The sequence below is a fragment of the Tasmannia lanceolata genome, unplaced genomic scaffold (assembly GCF_043159265.1).
Source record: "Tasmannia lanceolata isolate RefF3 unplaced genomic scaffold, GAP_Taslan_0.1 ptg000026l, whole genome shotgun sequence".
Taxonomy (NCBI): domain Eukaryota; kingdom Viridiplantae; phylum Streptophyta; class Magnoliopsida; order Canellales; family Winteraceae; genus Tasmannia; species Tasmannia lanceolata.
Window position 1 is genome coordinate 4,888,034 of NW_027518703.1, and position 23,845 is coordinate 4,911,878.

The window sequence follows — 23,845 nt, forward strand, 5'->3', positions numbered from 1 at the left end:
GTGAATATAGAGCATGCTAAATCAAAAAAGGAAAAATTAAGAACTTCACATGATTCTCTTTCAATATCTCATTCAGGTGGTTATGCTAAAATCATCATCAAATAATTCAATATGACTTTCAAATCAAATAAATAAAACTGATCTTCTAAAAAAAAATTAATTAAAACTAGAAAAGAAGAAAGGTTACCTGTAACTGCTCCTTATTTCCACTTCCAATTCGAGAAGAAAATTAGTTAAAAGCTGATTTTGCTTACTTCTGAATGTTTGAATCCAACGCAACTTGTAGAAATCACCTAAGATTGAGATCCTCCAAGCTAAATACTTCTTTTCTCAAACCTTTTCCTTCTCCTCCTTGTGTTGGAATAGAGTTCCAGTGAAATCTGAGATTCAGCTCCTCCTTCTCCTTCTTATACAATGATCAATGTTAAAAGAAACCTTTTACCAGAAAATTTGATGCTCTGTAGTTCTATCCAGCAGTTTTAGGGTTTAACAAGGTGTAGACTTAGGGGTTTTATCACAGAAGAAACAGGTTCCATATGGGGAATAAAGACAACAGGAAAATGGAGCATGCGTAACCGGAGTATGACCGAAATTCAGGCGAGTTCGCCGGAGAAGAAAAATCAGAGAAGAGAAGGGAGACAAAGTTAGAGTTAGAAAAATTGTAATCAACACAAAAATAAGAAGATCCGATGGTTAATAGAAGAAGAAGTAATATTTGAAGAAGATTTGAGGACGGCCGGAGCTTGCCCGGAGGCTTGCCAGAGAAGATGACCGGAAGAGAAGATCTGAAAATTCCCTTTGCTCTCTCTCTCTCTCTCTCTCTCTCTCTCTCTCTCTCTCTCTCTCTCTCTCTCGGCTAGCAAACCCTAGATTCGTAAAAAATTAGGGGTTTAGCTCTGTATTTATAGGCATTTTTTAGAATTGATATCGACACCACCATTTGATGGGCGCGCAGTTTGCGCGAAAAAATGATAGGTGCACGACACAATCGTGTCTTTTCTGCCCCAGGCCGCGACCTTTCCAGGATACATTCAATCCCCTTCAGGATAAATTCACCCCCCTTCTGTTTTACACCACGATGCTTTCTGAGGTTCGTTCGCTGGGCAAATTAGCTCGGATTTCGAAGAAATTTTGCTGGGACCTTGGTGGGACCCTAACCTAGCTTAGGGTGTAATTTGGGGTCCTACCTCACTGATTTGATGGGGTTTTGATTAAACAAGATATAAAAGGGGTTCGGTCAAAATGGGGTGTCTACACCAATGTACCATTTATCGATTAGTATTAGATGTAAATAACTTCTTAATGATTGTTATATCAGTTTAAAAAATAATTATAAAGCATAAAATAAAGTAATGCTATTTTTTCATTCAATTTTTTATTTCGCTTTTGTTGCCTATTATTGGTTGCTTCCACAAGATAGTGCTTGACACATGTAACACAATGGAAATGCCTTCTTACTGATTGTTATCCAATGTTTCTATCATTCTTAGGTTGGTCCCACCATTTTGTCACTTATGCTTTGATGGAGTGGGGGCCCACATTTTACACCCATGCGTAGCATGGGTCCGAATACTAGTATATGCTAAGCCTGTAGGAGTCCAAAATGTCATTCGCTTCTTCGTGGAAATTTTTTTATCGGAAAAGTATTTCTCCTTCAAATTCGCCCATTAATTTTTGTTTGCCGCCCGCCCCGCATAACGCTATTATTTTCAACTTGCCGCCCTAATACAAAATTGAATTTGCTCGTTCCCTCAATTACGGCCCTTTTTCCTCACCTCTATCACTAAATCCTATCTCCAGTTCTCCACACGACATTCGTTTTCCCCTAACTAAATCCCACGTTTTAGATCTTTTCCTTTCCAATGCATTACTGCTTTCTATTTTGGGTTTTAATGGTCCTTTAATTTTGATGAGAAGGATAGGAACTGATGGGATGCAAAAACTCCAGCCTACCACATGCCGCCACCTGTCCCACCACCTGTCCTGGAGTAGGTGAACTCCAGCCTACCACAGGCCACCACCTGTCCCGCCACCTGTCCTGGAGTAGGTGAACTCCAGCCTATCACAGGCCACCACCTGTCCCGGAGTAGGTGAACTCCAGCCTACCACCTGTCCCGCCACCTGTCCTGGAGTAGGTGAACTCCAGCCTATCACAGGCCACCACCTGTCCCGCCACCTGTCCCGGAGTAGGTGAACTCCAGCCTACCACAGGCCACCACCTGTCATGGAGTAGGTGAACTCCAGCCTATCACAGGCCACCACCTGTCCCGGAGTAGGTGAACTCCAGCCTATAGCAGGCCGCCACCTGTCCTCGCACATGTCATCCCACGTCACCACGTTTCCCTCTATAAAAGGGAGTTCAAAGCTCAAACCAAGGGTAATGAAAAATCTCCTCTCCACCCAAAACTCTTAAACTAGCTCTGCACTCCTGCTCATACTGACTTGAGTGTCGAAGGGCCTGTCCGGAGTAACACCCGGGTTGGTCTTCTGACCTCGCTCGCCTTTGTGCAGGACTCAGCTCTCTTAGCAGGACTCAGTCCCTTCACTCTGCTTTACTCCGGTCCCTCAGGACTCAGTCCCTCTGGTCATCCAGCTCAGCTCTTACGTCACTGCCGTACCTGTTACCGATTTTCGGCCTAACAGATTGGCGCCATCCGTGGGACCCCAGAACTAAAAGCTGTTCAGATCTCTCACAAAAATGGCAGGGCGCAAGAATGCGCGGGTACCAGCTGCACGGACTGATCGAGCCGTGCTGCCTCGCAGAACTCGAAGTGAGCGAATCGCCTCGCTGGTGGTGGCAGCCTCTGCTACAGCTGAACAGAACCCTGCTCGCTCAGAACACCTCAATCCTACACCTACTCCGGAACAAGTTCAAGCCCTTTTCCAATAGATGACGGCTCTTGTCGGTCAGTACCAGCAGCTGCTCCAAGCACCTCCCCACCCTCCTCCGGAAGCTCCGCGACCTATGTAGGGAAGGTCGAATATCCTCAGGGGAGAGACAGCGCGCCAAGGGGAAGGCCGGGCACATCACTTAAGGCAAGTCTGTCACTCCACAGCCAGGCATGCACAGAGAGAGCCTCACCGCCGTTCGGAGGTCGCGGCCCCGCTCTGCGCAAAGGCGCCGAGTTCACGAAGAACGTGCACCACAAGCAAAGTCCCAACCCCGTTGTAGGAGTCCGGAAAGTCAGTCCGGCTCCGCGGCGAGCCAATCGGTGGAGAGAAACAGGTCACCAGACTGTAGAGCTGACCTAATGCTGCAAAGAATGGAAGAAATGGATCACCGAATAGAGGAATTGGCAAAGGATCAGAGTCGGCCCGCCTCCAGGGCGTTCTCAAGCAGAACGCTGTTCACTGACGATGTCATGGGTGCCCTAGCACCCAGAGGATTCAAAATGCCAACCGTCCCGCAGTACGACGGGACCACTGACCCAGTGGACCACCTGGAGACGTTCAGGACAATGATGCTCCTCCACGGCGCATCCGATGGCTTCCTCTGCAGAGCATTCCCGACCACACTGACTGGTGCGGCAAGAGACTGGTACTCCAGGATCAAACCAAACTCCATCAGCAACTTCGATGACTTCGAGGAAGATCTGGTCCGCCACTTCATGAGTAGCCGCAGGCCAAGGAAAACAACAGCATCCTTGATGGTCTTGCGACAGGACGACAATGAGCCTCTGAAAGTGTTCGTCCGCCGCTTCAACAGGGAGGCACTTTAAGTGCCAAATCTAGATCCCTCAGCCGCTATGAATGCGCTCCTCGCGGGTGCTAGATCCAATGACTTCCGTCGGTCAGTAGCTCGCCAAAATCCGCACTCACTGGCGAACCTAATGGCCGGAGCTGAGGAGTACATAACGGTGGAAGAGACACTGGCAGCCCTCGACTGAAATCGGAGGAGAACCTCTGAAGACAAAAACCCTACCAAGCAGCGTAGGGAGGATAAAGCCCCCAGAAGAGAGAAGTCTCCACAGAGAAGAGAAGAGAACTTCACGCCTCTCAACACCTCCCGAAAACACATACTGGCCGCCATCAGCGGAGAAGAATTCGTGAGGTGGCCAGCTAGAATGATCTCCAAAGGAAATAGAAGGGACCCATCAAAGTACGGTCGGTTCCACAGGGACCACGGCCACGACACGGACGAATGCTGGCAGCTCAAGGAGGAAATCGAGCAGTTGATTGGCCGAGGCTATTTGAAAAAATACGTCCGAAGTGACGACCGCAAAACGGAGCGCAGAGAGAAGAGTCCTCAGGGCCATAGCCCTTGACGGTCGCAGCCGCCCCCTACCCGGAACAAGTCCCCGCTGCCATCCAGTTCGCAACAAGAGGCACCGCGATCTCAGCCAAGGGGGGTCATCGGTACGATCATGGGTGGACCTACCGCTGGGGGCACATCCTCCGCTGCTCGAAAAGCATATGCACGACGAGTTAACGCCGTGCACACATACAGCAAGAAGACAAAGATGGAGAATGAAATCTCATTTTCAGACGCAGACATGGACAACCTGATATTGCCTCACGACGACGCACTGGTCTTAACCATGCTCGTCGCCAACTGGGAAGTGAAGAAAATCGTTGTAGACAACGGGAGTTCGGCGGACATCTTGTACTATCACGCTTTCCAGAAAATGATGATAGATGACGACTGCTTGAAGCTGGCGAACTCATACCTGTTTAGTTTCTCAGGAGAGGTTGTGAAAGTGGAGGGGCAGATTGAACTCCCAGTCCTTGTCGGAGAACCGCCCTGTCAAGCGTTCACCATGGTCAATTTCCTGGTAGTGAGGGCCACTTCGGTCTATAACGCTATCTTAGGACGGCCTGGCCAGAACCTGATTCGTGCGGTGGCTTCAGCTTATCACCAGAAGATGAAATTCATAACGCCAAACGGTGTGGGTGAAGTTCGGGGAGACCAACCCCAGTCCAGTGAGTGCTATGCAATGGCACTAAAAGGCAAAAATGCAGTGGAGTCGCTGCCAATTGAGCTACTCGATGTAAGGACAAACTCCGGAGGACTCTACCCGCCGAAGACCTCATCTCCATCCCACTGTGCCCAGAAGATAATGATAAAGTCGCTCTGATCGGCTCCTCTCTAAGCAGCAGCATCCAGCGCCACCTTACCAAGTTTCTTCAAGACAATGCGGATGTCTTTGCGTGGGCTCCCGTTGACATGCCTGGTATTGACCCGAAGATCAGCACGCACAGACTTGGTGTTGATTCGACTTGTAGGCCGGTGAAACAGAAAAGAAGGCATTTCGCTTTCGAAAGACAGCAGGCGATAAAAGAAGAAGTGGAGAGGCTTTTAAAGGCCGACTTCATTCGAGAAATACAGTACCCGGACTGGTTGGCAAACGTAGTCTTGGTGAAGAAAACAAATGGAAAGTGGAGGACCTGCGTTGATTTCACTGATCTGAACAAGGCCTGTCCCAAGGACAGTTATCCGCTCCCAAAAATCGACCAGGTCATTGACGCCACCGCAGGTCACGAGCTGCTGAGCTTCATGGATGCCTTCTCCGGGTATAACCAGATCAGGATGTATGAATCAGACGTACCAAAGACTTCGTTTGTGACAGATCAAGGAACCTACTGCTACCGTGTCATGCCCTTCGGCCTCAAAAATGCCGGGGCCACATATCAGAGGTTCGTGAACAGACTTTTCCAGAATCGGATCGGCCGTAACATGGAAGTCTATGTTGACGATATGCTGGTCAAAAGCCGAAGTGCACAGGATCACGTGTCAGATCTGAGAGAAACATTTCAGGTCCTAAAAAAATACAGCATGAAGCTAAACCCCACCAAATGCACTTTCGGCGTAGGCTCAGAAAAGTTCTTGGGGTTTATGGTAAGTCAGCGAGGGATAGAGGCCAATCCAGAGAAGATCAAGGCCGTGGTGGAGCTCACTCCACCGAACACTATTAGAGAGGTACAGCGGCTCACATGAATGATAGCCGTGCTGGGGCGCTTCATCTCGAAATCCGCAGAGAGGTCCCTACCCTTCTTCAACGCAGTCAAAGGACTCAAGACTGCGCCATGGATAGAGGAATGCCAGACCGCGTTCGAAGAGTTGAAGCAATATTTGTCCTCCCCGCCACTATTGACAAAGTCGGAACCAGGTGAAGAGCTACTCCTGTATCTCTCCGTGAGCCCTACGGCTCTGGCAGCTGTCCTAGTTCGTGAAGAGCACCGCCAGCAAAAACCTATCTATTATGTCAGGAAAGTTCTTCATGATGCCGAAATTAGGTACCAGCGGGTCCAAAAATTGGCTTACGCACTGGTAATAGCGGCCAGGAAGTTGAGGCCGTATTTTCAAGCTCACACTATAAAAGTCCTAACCGATCAGCCGCTCAGGCAAGTTCTCCATCGACCAGACATCTCGGGACGACTCGTAAAATGGACCGTGGAGCTGAGCGAGTTCGACATCCAGTACGTGCCAAGGCCAGCGATCAAGGATCAAGTGCTGGCAGACTTCGTAGCTGAGTGCACCATCCCCCAGCAGATCACCGAATCTGAAGTTGTTCAAACCCCAGTTGTGGAGAAGTCAATCACGACTGAGGAATGCACAGCAAGGGGGACTGAAGCAGAAGTCATCCCCTCACCAGCAGAGCGGGGTCTATCAACCGCCTAACCACTCTGGGAAGTGTACGTGGACGGGTCTTCGAACAAGGGTGGCTGTGGAGCCGGTCTGATTCTCACCGGGCCTGATAACTTCACTGCAGATTACGCCTTGAGATTCGGATTTCACGCGTCCAACAATGAGGCAGAGTATGAAGCCCTCCTCGCCGGAATAAATCTCGCAGTCCAGACCAGAGCCTAGAGGCTTAAAGCGTACTGCGACTCCCAGCTGGTTGCAAATCAGATTCAAGGAGTCTATGAGGCCCGCGACGAGCGTATGGTCAAATACCTCTCCAAGGTCCGCCAGCTAGCTAGCAAGTTCAAAAGCTTTGAGGTCGTCAGAATCCCCAGAACAGAGAATACAAAAGCAGATGTGCTGTCCAAGCTGGCCGTCTCCGGATACACCACCCTCAGGAGTATTTGTATGGAGTTCTTACAGAAATCTAGTATCGAAAGTGAGGCCGCTGAAGTAATGCAGGTGGAGCACGAGTCGTGCTGGATGGACGAAATCATAGAATACCTGCGCAGTGGTAAACTTCCTGAAACCAAGAAGGAAGCCCGCAAAGTGATACAGAGAGCCGCCCGGTTTTCCCTCAGTGATGAGAGTCTGTACAAAAGATCGTACACCCTCCCATACCTGAAGTGTCTCCGGCCAGGCGACGCCGCTTACACCCTGCAAGAGACGCACGAAGGAATCTGAGGAGAACATCTGGGGGGCAAGGCCCTGGCAATCAAAGTGCTACTCAGAGGTCTGTACTGGCCTACCCTAAGACAAGACGCACTGAATCTGGTTAGAAGGTGCGAGAGATGCCAAAAATTCTCTCCCACCATCCACCAGCCTGCCGTGGCGATGGCCCCAATCATCAGCCCACTCCCCTTCGCAGTATGGGGGATGGACACCCTGGGCCCCTTTCCACCGCCCTCCGGGAAACGCACGTTTGTGGTAGTGGCGATTGACTATTTTACCAAATGAGTGGAGGCTGAACCTCTAGCCCAGATCACAGAGCAAAACGTGCAGAACTTCTTCTGAAAGTCAGTAGTTTGCCGATTTGGGATTCCCCGCGTTTTTATAACAGACAACGGTAAACAGTTCGACTGTCGGAACTTTCGGAAGTTTTGCTTTGACTTAAAAATCGAACAGAGGTTTACTTCAGTAGCTCACCCGCAGACCAATGGGCAGACGGAAGTGACGAACCGAATCCGACTGCAGGGGATAAAAAAGAGGCTAGATGACAAGGCCGGCCGATGGGCGGATGAGCTTTATCATGTCCTGTGGGCGTATCGCACCACTCCGCGCACACCAACGGGTGAATCACCATTCAACCTGTCCTTTGGTACGGAGGCGGTAATACCGGTCGATGTAGGCACCCTGTCTCCCAGAGTCACCAGCTTTAATGAACGACTCAATGGTGATAGGCTCCGTGCAAATCTCGACTTAGTGGAGGAGACCAGGGAAGAATCCCGAATCAGAGTCGCCGCCTACAAGCAGAAAGTATCCAACTACCATGATTCGAAGATACGCTCCAGAGAATTCCGGACAGGAGATTTAGTCCTGAGAAAAGCTGTCGTTTCCCAACCAACGAAAGTCGAAAAACTCTCTCCGACCTGGGAGGGGCCGTATCGAGTGAAAGAAGTTATTCGCCCAGGAAGCTATAAGCTGGAGACACTGGAGGAGTACCTATTATCCCACGCATGGAACTCCAAGAATCTCAGAAAATACTATCAGTAGCTAAAACGTCAGGCGTGAAAGGTGATTTTGTAAATATAAATACATGTTAAATATGCATAGTATGGAAACTCTTTTGCAGATCTCTACGCCTCTTGGAAACCCAGTTCACTAAAAACTTGGGTACTCATATTTGGAAACTCAGTTCGCTAAAACTTGAGTACTCATATCTAGAAACCCAGTTCGCTAAAACTTGGGTATTCATATCTGGAAACCCAGTTTGCTAAAACTTGGGTACTCATATTTGGAAACCCAGTTCGTTAAAACTTGGGTATTTATATCTGGAAACCCAGTTCGCTAAAACTTGGGTACTCATATCTGGAAACCCAGTTCGCTAAAACTTGGGTATTTATATCCGGAAACGGAAACCCAGTTCGCTAAAACTTGGGTACTCATATCTGGAAACCCAGTTCGCTAAAACTTGGGTACTCATATCTGGAAACCCAGTTCGCTAAAACTTGGGTACTCATATCTGGAAACCCAGTTCGCTAAAACTTAGGTATTTATATCTGGAAACCCAGTTCGCTCAAACTTGGGTACTCATATCTGGAAACCCAGTTCGCTCAAACTTGGGTATTTATATCTGGAAACCCAGTTCGCTCAAACTTGGGTACTCATATCTGGAAACCCAGTTCGCTAAAACTTGGGTACTCATATTTGGAAACCCAGTTCGCTAAAACTTGGGTACTCATATTTGGAAACCCAGTTCACTAAAACTTGAGAACTCGCCAGATGAGTTTATCTTGAATGGTATTTATCAAAGGCCGACGAGAGAACAGGTAGACACCAAATTATAATTTCCATTCATCAAAAGTGGGGCCTCGAAGGACCATTACAAAAATAATCAGATAAGACGGCTCAAGAGGCCTCCTGGCTGTCACCCCGTTGTAATTCCTCCTCCGGAACCACTACGGCAGCGGTGGTGACCGGCTCCTCGTCGACAAGCGTCGGTGCTTCAGGAAGGTTCAGGCGGGTCAAGGTCGCGATCGGGTTGGACGCTTTGACCTGCTCGAGACAGTCGAAGTATCCAATCTTGTAGGCCTCACTGAACAAACTGAAAAGTTCGTCCTCCCGCTTTTGTATGGCCTCTGCGACGGCCTCCTTAACGGCCGCTATCTGTCTCTCCTTGGCTCTCTCCCTCTGGGCGTTAAGGGCTTCGGCTGCTTTTTGCTTCTGAAGGGTCAGCTCCTCCCTAAGCAGCTTCTTCTCCGCCTCCACCCGTCCGATACTTGTTTGAAGCTCCTTAGCCTCCATCGCCAGCTTCCCATTCTCTACTTCTGACTTCGTGATTGCTTCAGAGAACTACTTACTCTTCCCTTGAAGATCATTGAAGTATACTCCAATCTACAGACACAGACAAGCAAGTGTTAACACAAGAAAGCGAAGCAAAAGACGGACAGAAAATGAGCATACTCGTTGGCCATCGTACCTGATAGAGTGAAGAAAATACGGCATCTTCGGCCGTAGCTGGCGGTTCGTGGAGAACCTACTGCTTGTCTTTGCTGAGGAAACACTTGCTCTGGATCTCAACAGCTACTCGGCTCTCTCCAAGGCCAGTATCATTTTTCTGAACGGCCCAGTTGGGCCGAAAAACATTATCTCCCACCTTCGCTGGGGGAGGACGGGCTCCGGCTCCAGCAGATGCGCCACCGGATTTTGAAGAGCCAGTTCATTGGCCAAAAGGACCAACTAGTTTCACCGTGGTTCTGCCTTTGGGAGGCGGTGGAGGCGCAGTGTCTTGGGTATAAGCCGGACTCGCCATCTCGGCTGCTTTCCTTTTTTGGCTCTGCTGGGCCACTTGCTGAGCCCCCAGCTAAGCCCTTGGAAGAGCCCCTTGCCTTATTCTCTCAATTGTTGATTGTTGCTTCATCTCTGCAAGTGAACATAAACAGAGCAGTCAGAAGCGAAAAGAAAAAACAAACAGAGTTCAGAACAAGTCTAGCCACATACGTGCCGGAGTCGCACTACTAAGACCAAGCGCGACCAAAATTGGTTCCCCCGAGAACTCTCCGCAATGAATGAGGCCCCCTCGTTCCATCTCCTCACGCATTAGGGTAAACGTCTTCACATCGTCGGCCTCAAGATACGGCTTGCGACTCAACGCAACTGTGTCAGGGACATCCCATGTTAGAGGAACCGGCCAGGGCTCGCCGGACTCCCTATCCTAAACATAGAAGAATCTGTTCTTCCACAAGTGTATGGAGGAAGGAATGCCAGTGATTATTTTCAACTCTGGGCGTTGACTAATGTAAATCCAGCCCCCCTCCTTATGCCCCTTTAAGTGTGCACAAGCGCGGAATAACGGCACAGATAAGCCTCTCTCTAGCCGGCCCTGGACAAGATAGACAAAGCCCGTCAGTAACCTCCACGAGTTCGGGGCAACCTGAGCTGGGGCCAGTCCATAATATTGAAGCACCGCGATGAAGAACGGGTGCAAGGGGAACCTGAGTCCAGCCCTCAACAACTCATCATAGATACAGAGGTCCGTGCTTTCGTTACAGGCCCTATCTCCCTCTGTCGCTACCCTCATCCCAAACCTCGGAGGTACACAGTATTTGTCTCTGATGTCCTTCATCATGGACTCATCAAGATGGTTCTCCTCGACAAGAGCCCGCATGTTGTATTTGGGGTTCGCCTCCATCCGGGCCCTAGCTACAACCTCAACGGCCCGACCAGGAAGAAACGTTGTGGACGCCTCAGCGATGTCACTACCAACACTCCCTCCTACTCGAAGATAACTATCCATTGGGAGTGGTTTAACATTCAGATCCAAAATCACCTCGTCCTGATTTCCCCCGTCATAGCTATCTCCAATTTCTACTCTAACGTCCGGACTAACCAATACAGGATCCTGAACCGGACTAGACTCTGAGCTACTGGAAGAGGACTCTGAACCGGACTTCGAGCCAGACTCAGAACTAGAGCTAATATGGGACATGATGAAGAAAAAAGAAAAGCTGAGAAGAATACCAAGCAGAGTAGAAAGCTCCTAGTCCGCGTGCGACTCCAACCACGCACCTCGCAAACCGAACTGGCAGAGCAGAGAGAAGAAGAAAAGGAGGAGAAGTAAAAAGAGAAAAGTGAAAAATAAGAAGGTAAAAACCTCCTTTTATAGCCTTACCCAAGGCGGTGTGCATTTAATGAAGAGCACATACTTCGAGGGCATTTGAATGGTGCCACGTGTATGACGGACACACACTTCTAGGCGAAGGGGTGGGGGAATACGCCCGTATCTCCAAGAAGCTAAGGGCCTAAGGGTCTCCGGACTGGATATGACGCGTTCCGCTAAACGACAAAAGTCAGTCCGGCCCAAGCCGGACTAGATATGACGCGTTCCGCTAAACGACAAAAGTCAGTCCGGCCCAAGCCGGACTGGATATGACGCGTTTCGCTAAACGACAAAAGTCAGTCCGGCCCAAGCCGGACTGGATATGACGCGTCCGCTAGGCGACAAAAGTCAGTCCGGCCCAAGCCAGACTGGATATGACGCGTCGTTAAATGCCAGTCCGGCCCAAGCCAAACTCACTTCCAGGCCGGACTGACGAATGTCCGGACTGAATTCCGGACTCATTTCCAGCAGATTTCCGGACTCATTTCCGGACTGGATATGGCGCGTCGTTAGAAGCCAGTCCGGCCCAAGCCGAACTCATTTCCAGCTAATTTCCGGACTCATTTCCAGCAGATTTCCAAACTCATTTCCAGCAGATTTCCGGACTCATTTCCAGCTAATTTTCAGACTCATTTCCGGACTCATTTCCTGCAGATTTCCGGACTCATCTCCAACAAATTTCTAGACAGACTTCGCCCATTCAGGAATGTAATTCACCACACTTCCCCAAGTCACTACAATGACTTGGAGAACTGGGGGGCAACTGATGGGATGCAAAAACTCCAGCCTACCACAGGCCACCACCTGTCCTGCCACCTGTCCTGGAGTAGGTGAACTCCAGCCTACCACAGGCCACCACCTGTCCCGCCACCTGTCCTGGAGTAGGTGAACTCCAGCCTATCACAGGCCACCACCTGTCCTGGAGTAGGTGAACTCCAGCCTATCACAGGCCACCACCTGTCCCGCCACCTGTCCCGGAGTAGGTGAACTCCAGCCTACCACAGGCCACCACCTGTCCCGCCACCTGTCCTGGAGTAGGTGAACTCCAACCTATCACAGGCCACCACCTGTCCCGCCACCTATCCCGGAGTAGGTGAACTTCAGCCTATAGCAGGCCGCCACCTGTCCTCGCACAGGTCATCCCACGTCACCACGTTTCCCTCTATAAAAGGGAGTTCAAAGCTCAAACCAAGGGTAATGAAAAACCTCCTCTCCACCCAAAACCCTTAAACTAGATCTGCACTCCTGCTCATACTGACTTGAGTGTCGAAGGGCCTGTCCGGAGTAACACCCAGGTTGGTCTTCTGACCTCGCTCGCCTTTGTGCAGGACTCAGCTCTCTCAGCAGGTGTAGGACCCGATCCCGCGAGAGGGGTGGGGCGCAAGCCGCCACGCTCTCTCTTGGTCTCTCGTACCCACGCGAATGGCGTGTACTTTTTATTATTGATTTTAATTACCCAACCAAGCAGGCAGCAACCAAGCCATAGGGTGCAAACAAACGTGCAACCCAGTACCCATAAGGGCAGGGGTAAGCTGCCGAGCCTAGTAAGGTGTGATTTAATTCATCTTTTCTGTGAACTTGGGATCACTAAGGCAATCCGAATTCCACGCAAAAGAGAGTGACAGAGTCGCCACCTAGATGAGGGAACTATGACCCATAATTGACCAAAAATCTAGACTCGTTACCTGGTTACGAGAATGGAAGGTATGGGGAGTTACCACCACATGCACCATTCCTGCCCGATAATCGGTCTTCAATTCCAAAAGTTAACTCTTTCGAATTTCTTTTAAATGGCTCATTTAACTCTATATTAATGTGCGAACTATGTGACATGCATCCTAAGATCTAATTTCAATGTAATTCCTAAATGTGTAACTTGATTTTCTTAATTTGTTTGAATTCAATCTAAGTGAAAGTTCTCCTAAACTTCTAATTACATGGAAAGTTCTAAGTGATTTAATTACTTTTAATTTAAGGATTAATGTACAAAATCCCACTTATGTGTGGAGCCGACTCGTGATTGGTATGCCATCAAGCATCCAAGCTGCCTACGTACCCAAGCCTCACTAGGATCAGAGTCGACGTAGTTCGGTGCACCTAAGCTAAACTATTTATGCCTAACTCATCTAAGACACCGATCTAGACTGGATTGACTGTTTCAACAGTTTTAAGAGAAGTTATTTAATTCAAGTTGAAGGTTTTATTATCCTAGGACTTCATCTAAGATGCTATATGATCCTATCTAAGTGCAAGTTGCCCCTTAGACTAATGTAGGTTAACCTACATCCTAGGTAACTAGGCTTGTCCTAGAGAAAAATTGGGTGACTAGTGTAACTAGATCTATGGCACGGTTGCTATCCATAGCAAACGCCCGTGATGAGGCTGGACTCCTAACTCTAGAACCCCTTAAAACATATGACACGACATGACGTAAGTGTTCCTAAGGGGCCCTAAAGGTGCCTAAAGGAATTTTGACTCCAAAAGCTCTTAGGAATTTCGAATTCTTCTGGACTTGTTGAGACTTTTATGAGTTTTCTTGAAGCTTTTTATTATCTGAAGGTATTTATTGTGTTTGGTAGCTTTTAAAGTTGTTTATTTAGAAGGTTTTAGTTTCACTTGAGATTTTTAGTGGTCTTTTGGTTAATGGCTTTTAACGGATTTAGAGTGATGGTTTTTTTACATGGGTAAATTTTAGATTTGTGACTTTTAGGTTGGGTATATTTTAAATTAATGTCTTTTAATTTTGGTTTAGAGAACGATATTAAAACAAAAATGTTTTGACAAGTGCACAAATTCGACAAAACCTTAACCATTTAAAGATTTAGCAAATTCATCCCACTAAAACTGTCATAATTCTTTAACCACTTAGCCAAATTTAACGTACGAATATGCGTTGGAAAGATATTTGAAAGGGCTGCAACTTTGTAGTTTACCATTTTCTGTAAATCTGTGGTTTAAATGCTCGAAATCTTGTCACAAGACGGGCAGCCAGCACTATAGCGGGAATGATATTGACACCACCACGTTTTGTCTTATCATTTCTTATCGAATGATGGGCTGTGATTATCACTTGGGAAGGTACGTTGTGTATTTTTTTTTAACTGAAAAAGGGGTTGTGACTATCAAGTTGAGAAGGGTTGTTTTGCTTATCAATTTGGAAAGGGGAGGGGTGTTGTCATAAAAAGAGGCTCGAATGGGCTAATGTTGCAATTGGATTTTATATTTTAAGGGTTATTTGGGAATGGAAAATATATTCTAGGGGGCTGTTTGGGAATGAAATTTGTAATTCGAGTTACTGTTTATTGGTGGATTTTAATTTCCAAAGAAGGTTTGTTAGTGGATTTTATGTGTTTTCGAATTGGATGGGTGTGGCTTTATCAAAAGTGGAATTGGTGGACTGTTGGGGGCCGCAAAAGTTGGTTCTAAGATTGAGTGAGGGTTGCAAAATTGGGTTCTTGGGCTGTGTTAAATGAATTGTAAATCTGGGTTTTATGTATGTGAAAAATGGGCTCACAATTATAAATGAATTTGGAAAGGGGCTTGCTCTCAAAATGTATCGAGAATTGGGTTGGCTGATTTTGGCTGTAAAAGTTGATTTTGAGTGGAGAATTTAATTGGGTTTTTGGCTGCGAATATCAATAGGGAGTGGGGTTTTGTAATCCAAATTAGATAGGTTTTCTTAATTCATGTAAAATTCAAGTTTTCTTTCATTTAAATGTTTAAAATTTTTAATGAATTGTTTTTCCAAAACAAATCCGAAATTCCTAAAAAGCTAATGATTTTAAGATCCCACCCTAAATAAGTTCTAATGACCCTAAAGCATTAATTATATTTAGCATGAGTGAATACATTACAAAAAGCAAAAATCGTATGCATAAACATAGAATCAACCATGAGAAAGACAAAACTGACAAGAAACTTAATATGGTAAAGATGAAGAATATACGCCTAAACAAGGGATGATCAGTACGGCATAAAACAAAAAACAAAAGAAATAAGCATAGAGTAATATGATATGGGACTTACCTTTGTTCAGATGATGGGAAAAAAAAACAAAAGTTGTAGAGGGATCAGACCCCAGCAGCACTCTGTCCCCTCTTCCTCCTTAATATGTGACCGGCTTCCCCTCCCTTACAAGAGTGAAAGAGAGTTCTTTTTTTTTATCCCCCCATCCATCGTGTGTCCTCTGCTCCAGGTTCCATTCTCTCCCCCCCCATAGGTAAGAAAGGATGTTGCCATAGTTATCCTTCCCCCAAACGTCCCCATCCCAACGAGAGAATATAGCTTCTTTTCTTAACCAAAGAAATTGTCGAATTTATTGGGAGAATAAGATTGCCTAGATCTTTATTATATGGAAAGAGAGATGTTGGTTGAATTACAGATTACCACAAATAACTTGCTAGCATCAAATAAAGGAAAAAGAACAAATCAAGCTCCCTAACGTGACTGCAAATTTGCCTTCCTTGAACTATTGCCAATTGGCCATAACACTCCCTTTCTAAAAATCCAAATTGCCCAGAAATGGCGATCCCCTAGATGATCCAAACCGTGGGCTTTCAGGTAAATGGGTTACACTTCTCAAATTATTCCCAAAACTGATCCAAGCCATCCAATTGATTGGATTGCATTATAAATAAGTTGTGCTCTTTAAATTATCTTCATCAGGTAATCTAAGCCAACCGATTGGTGGGCCACTATAATATAGACGGACTACAATGTAGATTGGTTGTACCTCTAGAAATCAACACCTTGGGACGATCCAAACCATCCAAACGATAGGCTAAAATGTAAATTGGTTGTGATAACGCCATAGCAGGCCCCTCCTCACAAGATGATCAAACTGTTCATTTTATGGGCCACAACATAAATAGATTGTGACGACTAAATCACTTTAGTGGATGATCGTAAATCGCTCCCTTGATTGGCCGCCACCTTAAGCTTGAATTACGGCAATAATGGGCCCATGCTAGATTGGCCGAAATACACTACGGCAACCATGGAAGTCAGTTTTGCTTATTTGATCCAAATAAATTCAAAAACTCATATTTTTCGTGAAAATAATGCAGGGCACACTTGCTTGATTCAAATCTAATCAAAATATTCAATGCGGCCCAATCACAACAAGAAGCAAGATCCACACACAAACCACAAACGACAAAACCAAGGAGAGAGAGAGACTTTTATTCAATATAATATTCAAAGTAATGTAGAATTGTACACCACTTCTATTCTTCTTTTTTAATCGGACTCCACTCTCACGAGACAGTGTTACTCGTTTTCTTTCTCAGTCACGTTATTCCTCTCTACTACTAACGTATTGGCATCATGCCCTTTTTATAACACAGAACTTAGCAATCCTAATAGGAGTCTAACTCTACTAACTACACACAAAACAGCCACATGTCATCCTATTTGAACTCAAACTCTTTTCTAGAATCCCACAAATCCTAAAATAGTTCCAACTCCTAGTTTAACTAGGATTGAACCATATGGGCTCACACGCCTTAATTCGCACCGCGCCGGCCTGTCTCGTCCGGCACCTGTGTACACGAGTCGGCGATGACTCTCAACACTCCCCCTCAACGCCGACTCCCTACCGGTCAAGCAAAGTACCTTCTGTACTTCACAAACTTCTTGTAGCTCAACCCTTCGAAAGTATCATGAAACTTCGCTATCTCAACCATGCTCTCGGAGCTTGATTCGGCCCATGTAACATCTTTTGCAACTTGCACACGTATTGTGAATTCTTAGTACTCTCAAACCCCCTGGGTTGCTCCATGAAATTTTTTTGATCCAATTCACTGGCAAAGAATGCATTCTTCACGTACATCTGTCATAACTTCCACCCTTTACAAGCAGCAAGGGTAATGAGCACACGTACCGTAGTGATTTTGGCTACTGGACTGAACGTCTCATCATAATCAAGTCCATACTTCTGAGAAAATCCTCGAGCAACAAGTCTCATCTTGAACCTTTCTACCGAACCATCCGCTTTGGTCTTTACCTTGTACACCCACTTATATGAAATAGGTGACGCTCCACCAGGTAGTGGTACTAGATCCCACGTTTCATTGTTCTTCAAGGCTAAGATCTCATCTTCCATTGCTTCCATTTAGGAACACCTTGGGCTTCTTCAAAAGACGTCGGTTCGGTAATATCGACTTCCTCAACTGATGTTGCTACATATGTCACAGCTTCAAACTTTGGAATTTCTGAGTTTTATTCTCTGGACATCACCTCCTCTTGAGGTTCTGTAGATTTGGCATCGCCTCCGCTAAAGTCGTCATCGAACGGAACGACTGACATGTCACAATTACTCGTGTCCACCAAGCTGCTCTGACAAGTACAGAGGTAGTAGAAAAGCCTTTGTTGCTTTTGATCTCTTGATTTTCTACAATTGATGACCCCTTTCCCCTCCCCTTCTTCTCCTTCATTACCATATTGAGGGTTAAACGCAAAAAAGGTATGAAAAAATTCCGTTTCATCTCTCTATATTTTCATTATCTTTCTATTGTAGGTATAAGAGTATGATGAAGAGAGAGGGAAGGGTTTTGGGTCTGGGTCTGCATGAGAAGAACCCATTCTTGGTTTGATGATTTGAAGTCTCATCACTAACCAGCACTAGCACTATGGAAAACCTTTCACCAAATTCTTTGTTGGGGTTGGTGTGGAAAAAGCCCATAGAAAAAAATGAGAAGATATTTTGAACTGTTTGGAGACATTTTTGAGGCCGTGATCTGAAGATTTGAAGAATATGGAGTCATCATGGCTATCTTTCTTTTTCTGTCACCCTCTTTCTCTATATACCTTTTTTTCAATTTTGCTGATTTCGGTAAGTAACTTCCTGTAATCTTGTGGTCGATTCTTCAAGGAGGGTATGCATGGATCCAAACCCTGTATAGACCTGAGCACCACCGCCACTACTTCCTCATTCTCTTCTTCATGTCATTTATCCTCATTATGGGTGAGTATTTTATCTTTTTATTGGAAAAATTCCTCAATAGTTACAAATAATTGGCCACAGGCTAGGGCTTTTTTCTAATTGAGCAATGCAATGGATGCAATGAAACTTTGAAGGAGCTGTCTTTACCATAATGCAGACGCCGATCGATTTGGCATCTGCATTATATTAAGTTACTTTTGTGATAGCAGTGAAAACTATACCTTTTTCTGTCCACTGTAGTAACTAATGTCATAGACTCATAGGCGATCTCCATGGTATTTTCTATTTCGAAACAAGGAAAAATATATTAAACTTATGTGTTGATATTTCTACCCAATATGCTTTTTTCACCCAATATTTATGCTGTTCTAAGTCGGGGCCTCTTACTTTGCAACCCATATTTTGATGTGGTGGGGCCACCATTTATACCCATGCATAGCATGGGCCTTAAATACTAGTATATATCTAATACTATATAGCAGAAGAGAAAAGGGAGAATTATTGTCCATTTAACACGTCAATGGGGATGATTTTTACCGTTTTTTGCCCTCCCCACATACATGTACATACTATCTATGTGAGGGTAAAATCGTAATCTACATACAAAAAGTACCGACACGGTACGTATCTATGACAATTACGGAAAAAAACTACCGAGAAGAGGTAAAGACATATGACAATGACGAAAGAACTACTTTATATTACTCATGCAGGACACTTGCAAAATATTTACGGATTCCGGGCACCTGAAGAGGAACAACAATTGTGGAAACCTCTATTGATTGGAGGGCTAGGATCAGCCTATATCGATTGGAAGGCTAGGATCAACCTATGGAAATGATTTTACGGGCACAACCAATTGATGTTGTGCTCCATCACATGGACGGTTTGGATCAACCTATAAAGCCAAATAATTTCAATCTTACCCCCCTCCTTTATGTTTTTTTAATAAAAAAATCTATAGGGTGATCTTAACCATCCGATTTAAGAGGAACAACATATTATGGAAACCTCTATAGATTGGAGGGCTAGGATCAGCCTATGGAAATGATTTTTGGGGCACAACCTATTTATGTTGTGTTCCATCACATGGACGGTTTGGATCAACCTATGATGTAGTTCGTACAGTTCTTTGTCGGTCCGTGCATCGCACGGGTTTTTTTAATAGTATATATATATATATATATATATGCTATTATATAGCAGAAGAGAAAAGGAGAGAATTTTCTCCATTTAACACGTCAATGTGGATGATTTTTACCATTTTTGGCCCTCCCCACATATCTGTACATACTAGCTATGTGAGGGTAAAAAAGGTATCAATGTTCGAAATTATTTGCAAAATATGTGGCATTAACACGTCGGTGGTAATTTTGAATCTTGATTTGCTAGCCACCTTCTCCAAATGCTACGTCTCACCCATCATTTTGCAATTGTATGTATTCAGAGATTTGTCTTATTAGATGTGATGAAAAACTGCACCGAAATACTATTGCTTGAAATGTTGCTAGCAATAATAAGCAAAGAAAGAAGCTAGCAATAATAATCAGTACGCAGTAAAGTTTGGGAGGGAAGTTGAACAACGGGTACCTGGATATGACAATTACGGAAAAAACTACAAAGAAGAGTTATCAAAATATGACAATTATAAAAAAAATACTTTTCCTTATTAATTTTTTGAGGATATTACGAATTCCGCACACCTTTAAAAATATTTACAAATTCCGAGCACCTTCAGAGGAACAACAGATTATGGAAACCTCTATAGATTGGAGGGCTAGGATCATCCTATGGAAATGATTTTACGGGCACAACCTATTGATTTTGTGTTCCATCACATGGACGGTTTGGATCAACCTATGATGTGGTCCGTACAGTTCTTTATCGGCCCGTGCATCGCACGGGGTTTTTTACTAGTATATATATATATATATATATATATATATATATATATATATATATGAGAAAACGGTTCCTACACACATGTGTAGATAAGTTATCTACACACTAGCTTAAAATACAGTGGGGGCCACATTATTTGGGTGATCCAAACCATTCATTTTTAAGGCCCTCTCATAGATAGGGTGTCCACAAAAATTTAGAACCATAGGATCATACTAACCATTCGAACTTTGGAGGCAAAAAATGAACTAATTTGTGAAGGTTTAAAGACATCCATTTTACCTCCACAAATCGTAGGGTTGGGATGATCCTATGGATCTGATTTTTTGTAGACACCCTATCTATGTGATATATATATATATATATATATATATATATATATATATATGAGAAAAGTGTTTCTAGTCCGGCCAACTAGAGATCATTCGTTAGTCCGCCACCCAAAAACACATGGGTCCCACATATTTTGTGGTGATCTAAAGCATTCATTTGATAGGCCTCATCATAGATAGGATGTCCACAAAAATTCAGCTTCATAGGATCTTCTTAACCCTTCGATTTGTGGAGTTAAAAAATGGACAGATTTGTGGCGGTTTATAGCCGCTAGCTTAAAATACAGTGGGGGCCCACATTGTTTTGGTGATCCAAGCCATCCATTTTAAAGGCCCTCACATAGATAGGGTGTCTACAAAAATTCAGATCCATAGGATCCTCCCAACCCTACGATTTGTGGAGGTAAAATGGATGTCTTTAAACCTTCACAAATTAGTCCATTTTTTGCCTCCACAGTTCGAATGGTTAGGATGATCGTATGGATCTGATTTTTTGTGGACACCCTATCTATGTGAGGGCCTTAAAAATGAATGGTTTGGATCACCCAAATAATGTGGCCCCCACTGTATTTTAAGCTAGTGTGTAGATAACTTATCTACACATGTGTAGGAACCGTTTTCTATATATATATATATATATATAGAGAGAGAGAGAGAGAGAGAGAGAATATATATATCTATTATTATTAAGCAGATACGAAAAGTCAGTGATTTTTTTCATTTTTCCGAAAAAACTATTAGATTGACGAGTGTACTTTGACCCTTTTTTACCCGGTTTTCTCTTGCTTCAAACTATGAAATTCCCACTTATCCTTATATGTCTTTTGTACGGGTGTTTTTTCCTCCCTCTAATCGACAAAAAAAAATTAGGGAAAACTACTAATAACCCCCTAGATAAAAACGTATCTACAAGAATCCCCTCAAAATTTTCTTAATTACCAATAGCACCTCGATGCCTTTTAAATTTTTTTCTTTTATCCATTTTACCCCTAGTTCTAGATACTTAGAAATCCCTAAAATCTCTCATTTCACAGCCTAAAAATCTCGCTTACAAGGCAACATCTCTTGCAAGATTCATATGGTGTAAGCCCGTATGGTCCATTATTTTTCAAAAAGTATTGTACGTGTGTCACACTGTGGGATGATGCGAACCGTCCATTTGATGGGCCCACCGTAGTATGATCCAACCATTCATTTGATAGGCACACCGTTCTATGATCCAACCATCCATTTGATGGGCAACGATGTAAATAGTATGTGGCCCAAAAATAATTTCCATAAGATAATCCCAACCCTCTGTTCTATTGAGGAACTGCATATTATGGAAACTGCTATAAATATGACGGTTGGGATCATCCTATGGAAGTGATTTTTGGGCCACAATCTATTTAAGTTGTGGCTCATCAAATGGATGGTTTGGATCATACAACGGTGTGCCCATCAAATGGACGGTTAGATCATACTATGGTGTGCCCATCAAATGAACGGTTTCGAGCATCCAATGGTAGTGGTACGTACTGTTTTTTTTTTTTTGAATAATAATGGTCTGTTCGAGCTTACACCATGTCACCATCTTGCCTTTATGAGAGAGAGAGAGAGAGAGAGAGAGAGAGAGAGGATTTTCAAAGGATTTAATTTTGCCGCAGCTCCGTTTGGTTGGTGGGTTATTTTTTTTCCTAAGATTTATGTGGGAGAATATTTAGTGGTCATATCAGCTTTTTCTTGCTTACATTAGCAAAATCTTGTCTTGAAAATGGTGGTCTCTCTTTCTCTCTCTACCCTCTCTCTCCACTCATCATATTATCTTTCTCTAATTAATGCTTGTCCCCTCATTTGTCTCCTACCTTTACCCACATAAATCCCAGGAAAAGAAAAAAACCCGCCAACCAAATGGAGCTGCAGGAGAGATTTTTAGGGATTTCTAAGGGTAATATAATGAAGGGTATAATGGGTAAAAGAAAATAAAAGCTATTTTAGGCTCAAAATTGTATCACCGGTGGTTATGAACAAATGGAGGGGATTCTAGCAGATTTGTTTTAATCTAGGGAGTGTTTAGTAGTTTTCCCAAAAAATTACTTCCAGTCTTGAGAAATCAAAACTCATCCCGTGGGGTCCACTTCATCTACCCACGCAAGTTTCTGTCGATATTCCAAACACCCATGTCTCTCTCTCTCTCTCTCTCTCTCTCTCTCTCTCTATATATATATATATATATATATATATATATATATATGAAAAAGAAAATTTAAAAAAAAAATTCTTTTATATGATGTAAGCCCTTATAGATACGGGTGTTTTTTCCTACCTCTAAATGAGAAACAAATAAGGATAAGGAAATTAGAGAATTTTATTCCTTTTCTCTGAAAAAGCTAATATGCTGACAAGTGTACTTTCAAAGCATTTGCCCGGTCAGCTTAGCTTCAAATTGGCAAATGTCCTCTGATTTCTACGTGTCACTTTCTCAGTAGGTTGGGATAATCTTATAAAAATTAACTAGTAAAAAACCCATGCAATGCGGACCATATCATAGGTTGATCCAAACCGTCCATGTGATGGAACAAAACATAAATAGGTCATGCCCCAAAAATCATTTCCATAGGCTGATCCTAGCCCTCCAATCTATAGAGGTTTCAATAGTATGTTGTCCCTCTTAAGTCAGATGGTTAAGATCACCCTATAGATTTCTTATTAAAAAAGCATAAAGAAGGGGCGTAGGATTGAGATTATGTGGCTTTAACGGGTGCCTTTGTTAAAAAGCATAAAGGAGGGGTAGGATTAAAAATATGTGGGTTGAATGGGTGCCTTTGTTAAAAAAAAGTCAAAAAATGTGATGTGTAATTGTCATAGAATTTTCAAATAATTCAAAAAATCCTGGTTTTTCTTCCCGGCTTATTATAGTAGATAGGTCATATTTCAAACTATAGAATAAGAAAATCTGATCTGCTATAAGTTATCTAAAACCAAGATGATGTTTGCCATGACACCAAGCTGTGCATTTATTCACTGAATTGATGACTCTACATTCCTTCTTCCCAAAGCTTACTCTATGTCACCATCATCACTATAATTATACGCTCCGTTTGATGTAATTGATGACTCAAAGAACACCATCTTCACCTACGCAACATGCTATCCAAATGAGAAGAAGGAAAAGGGAAATGATATATTCGACCATTTTTATTTCCCAAGTCACTCGTTCTAGTGTAAAAAAATAGTTAAAAATATAT

General features: G+C 44.2%; 2 protein-coding genes across 2 annotated transcripts in view; one reads left to right on the forward strand and one right to left on the reverse strand.

The window, feature by feature from the left end:
• Positions 1-15,612, reverse strand: part of LOC143858754 (protein DETOXIFICATION 23-like) — a 45,441-nt gene extending 29,829 nt beyond the window's left edge. Inside the window, exon 1 of the mRNA XM_077369465.1 lies at positions 15,468-15,612. The gene's annotated coding sequence lies outside the window, so the exon portion shown is untranslated. The remainder of the gene's footprint in view (positions 1-15,467) is intronic.
• Positions 6,884-7,306, forward strand: LOC143858443 (uncharacterized). Its single transcript, XM_077369096.1, has one exon. The coding sequence runs from the start codon at positions 6,884-6,886 to the stop codon at positions 7,304-7,306; it is 423 nt and encodes a 140-aa protein (XP_077225211.1).
• Positions 15,613-23,845: the final 8,233 nt, after the last annotated feature.

Excerpts from the sequence above, each read along its gene's own strand:
- LOC143858443 (XM_077369096.1), top strand. The coding sequence starts at position 6,884 with ATGGTCAAATACCTCTCCAAGGTCCGCCAGCTAGCTAGCAAGTTCAAA.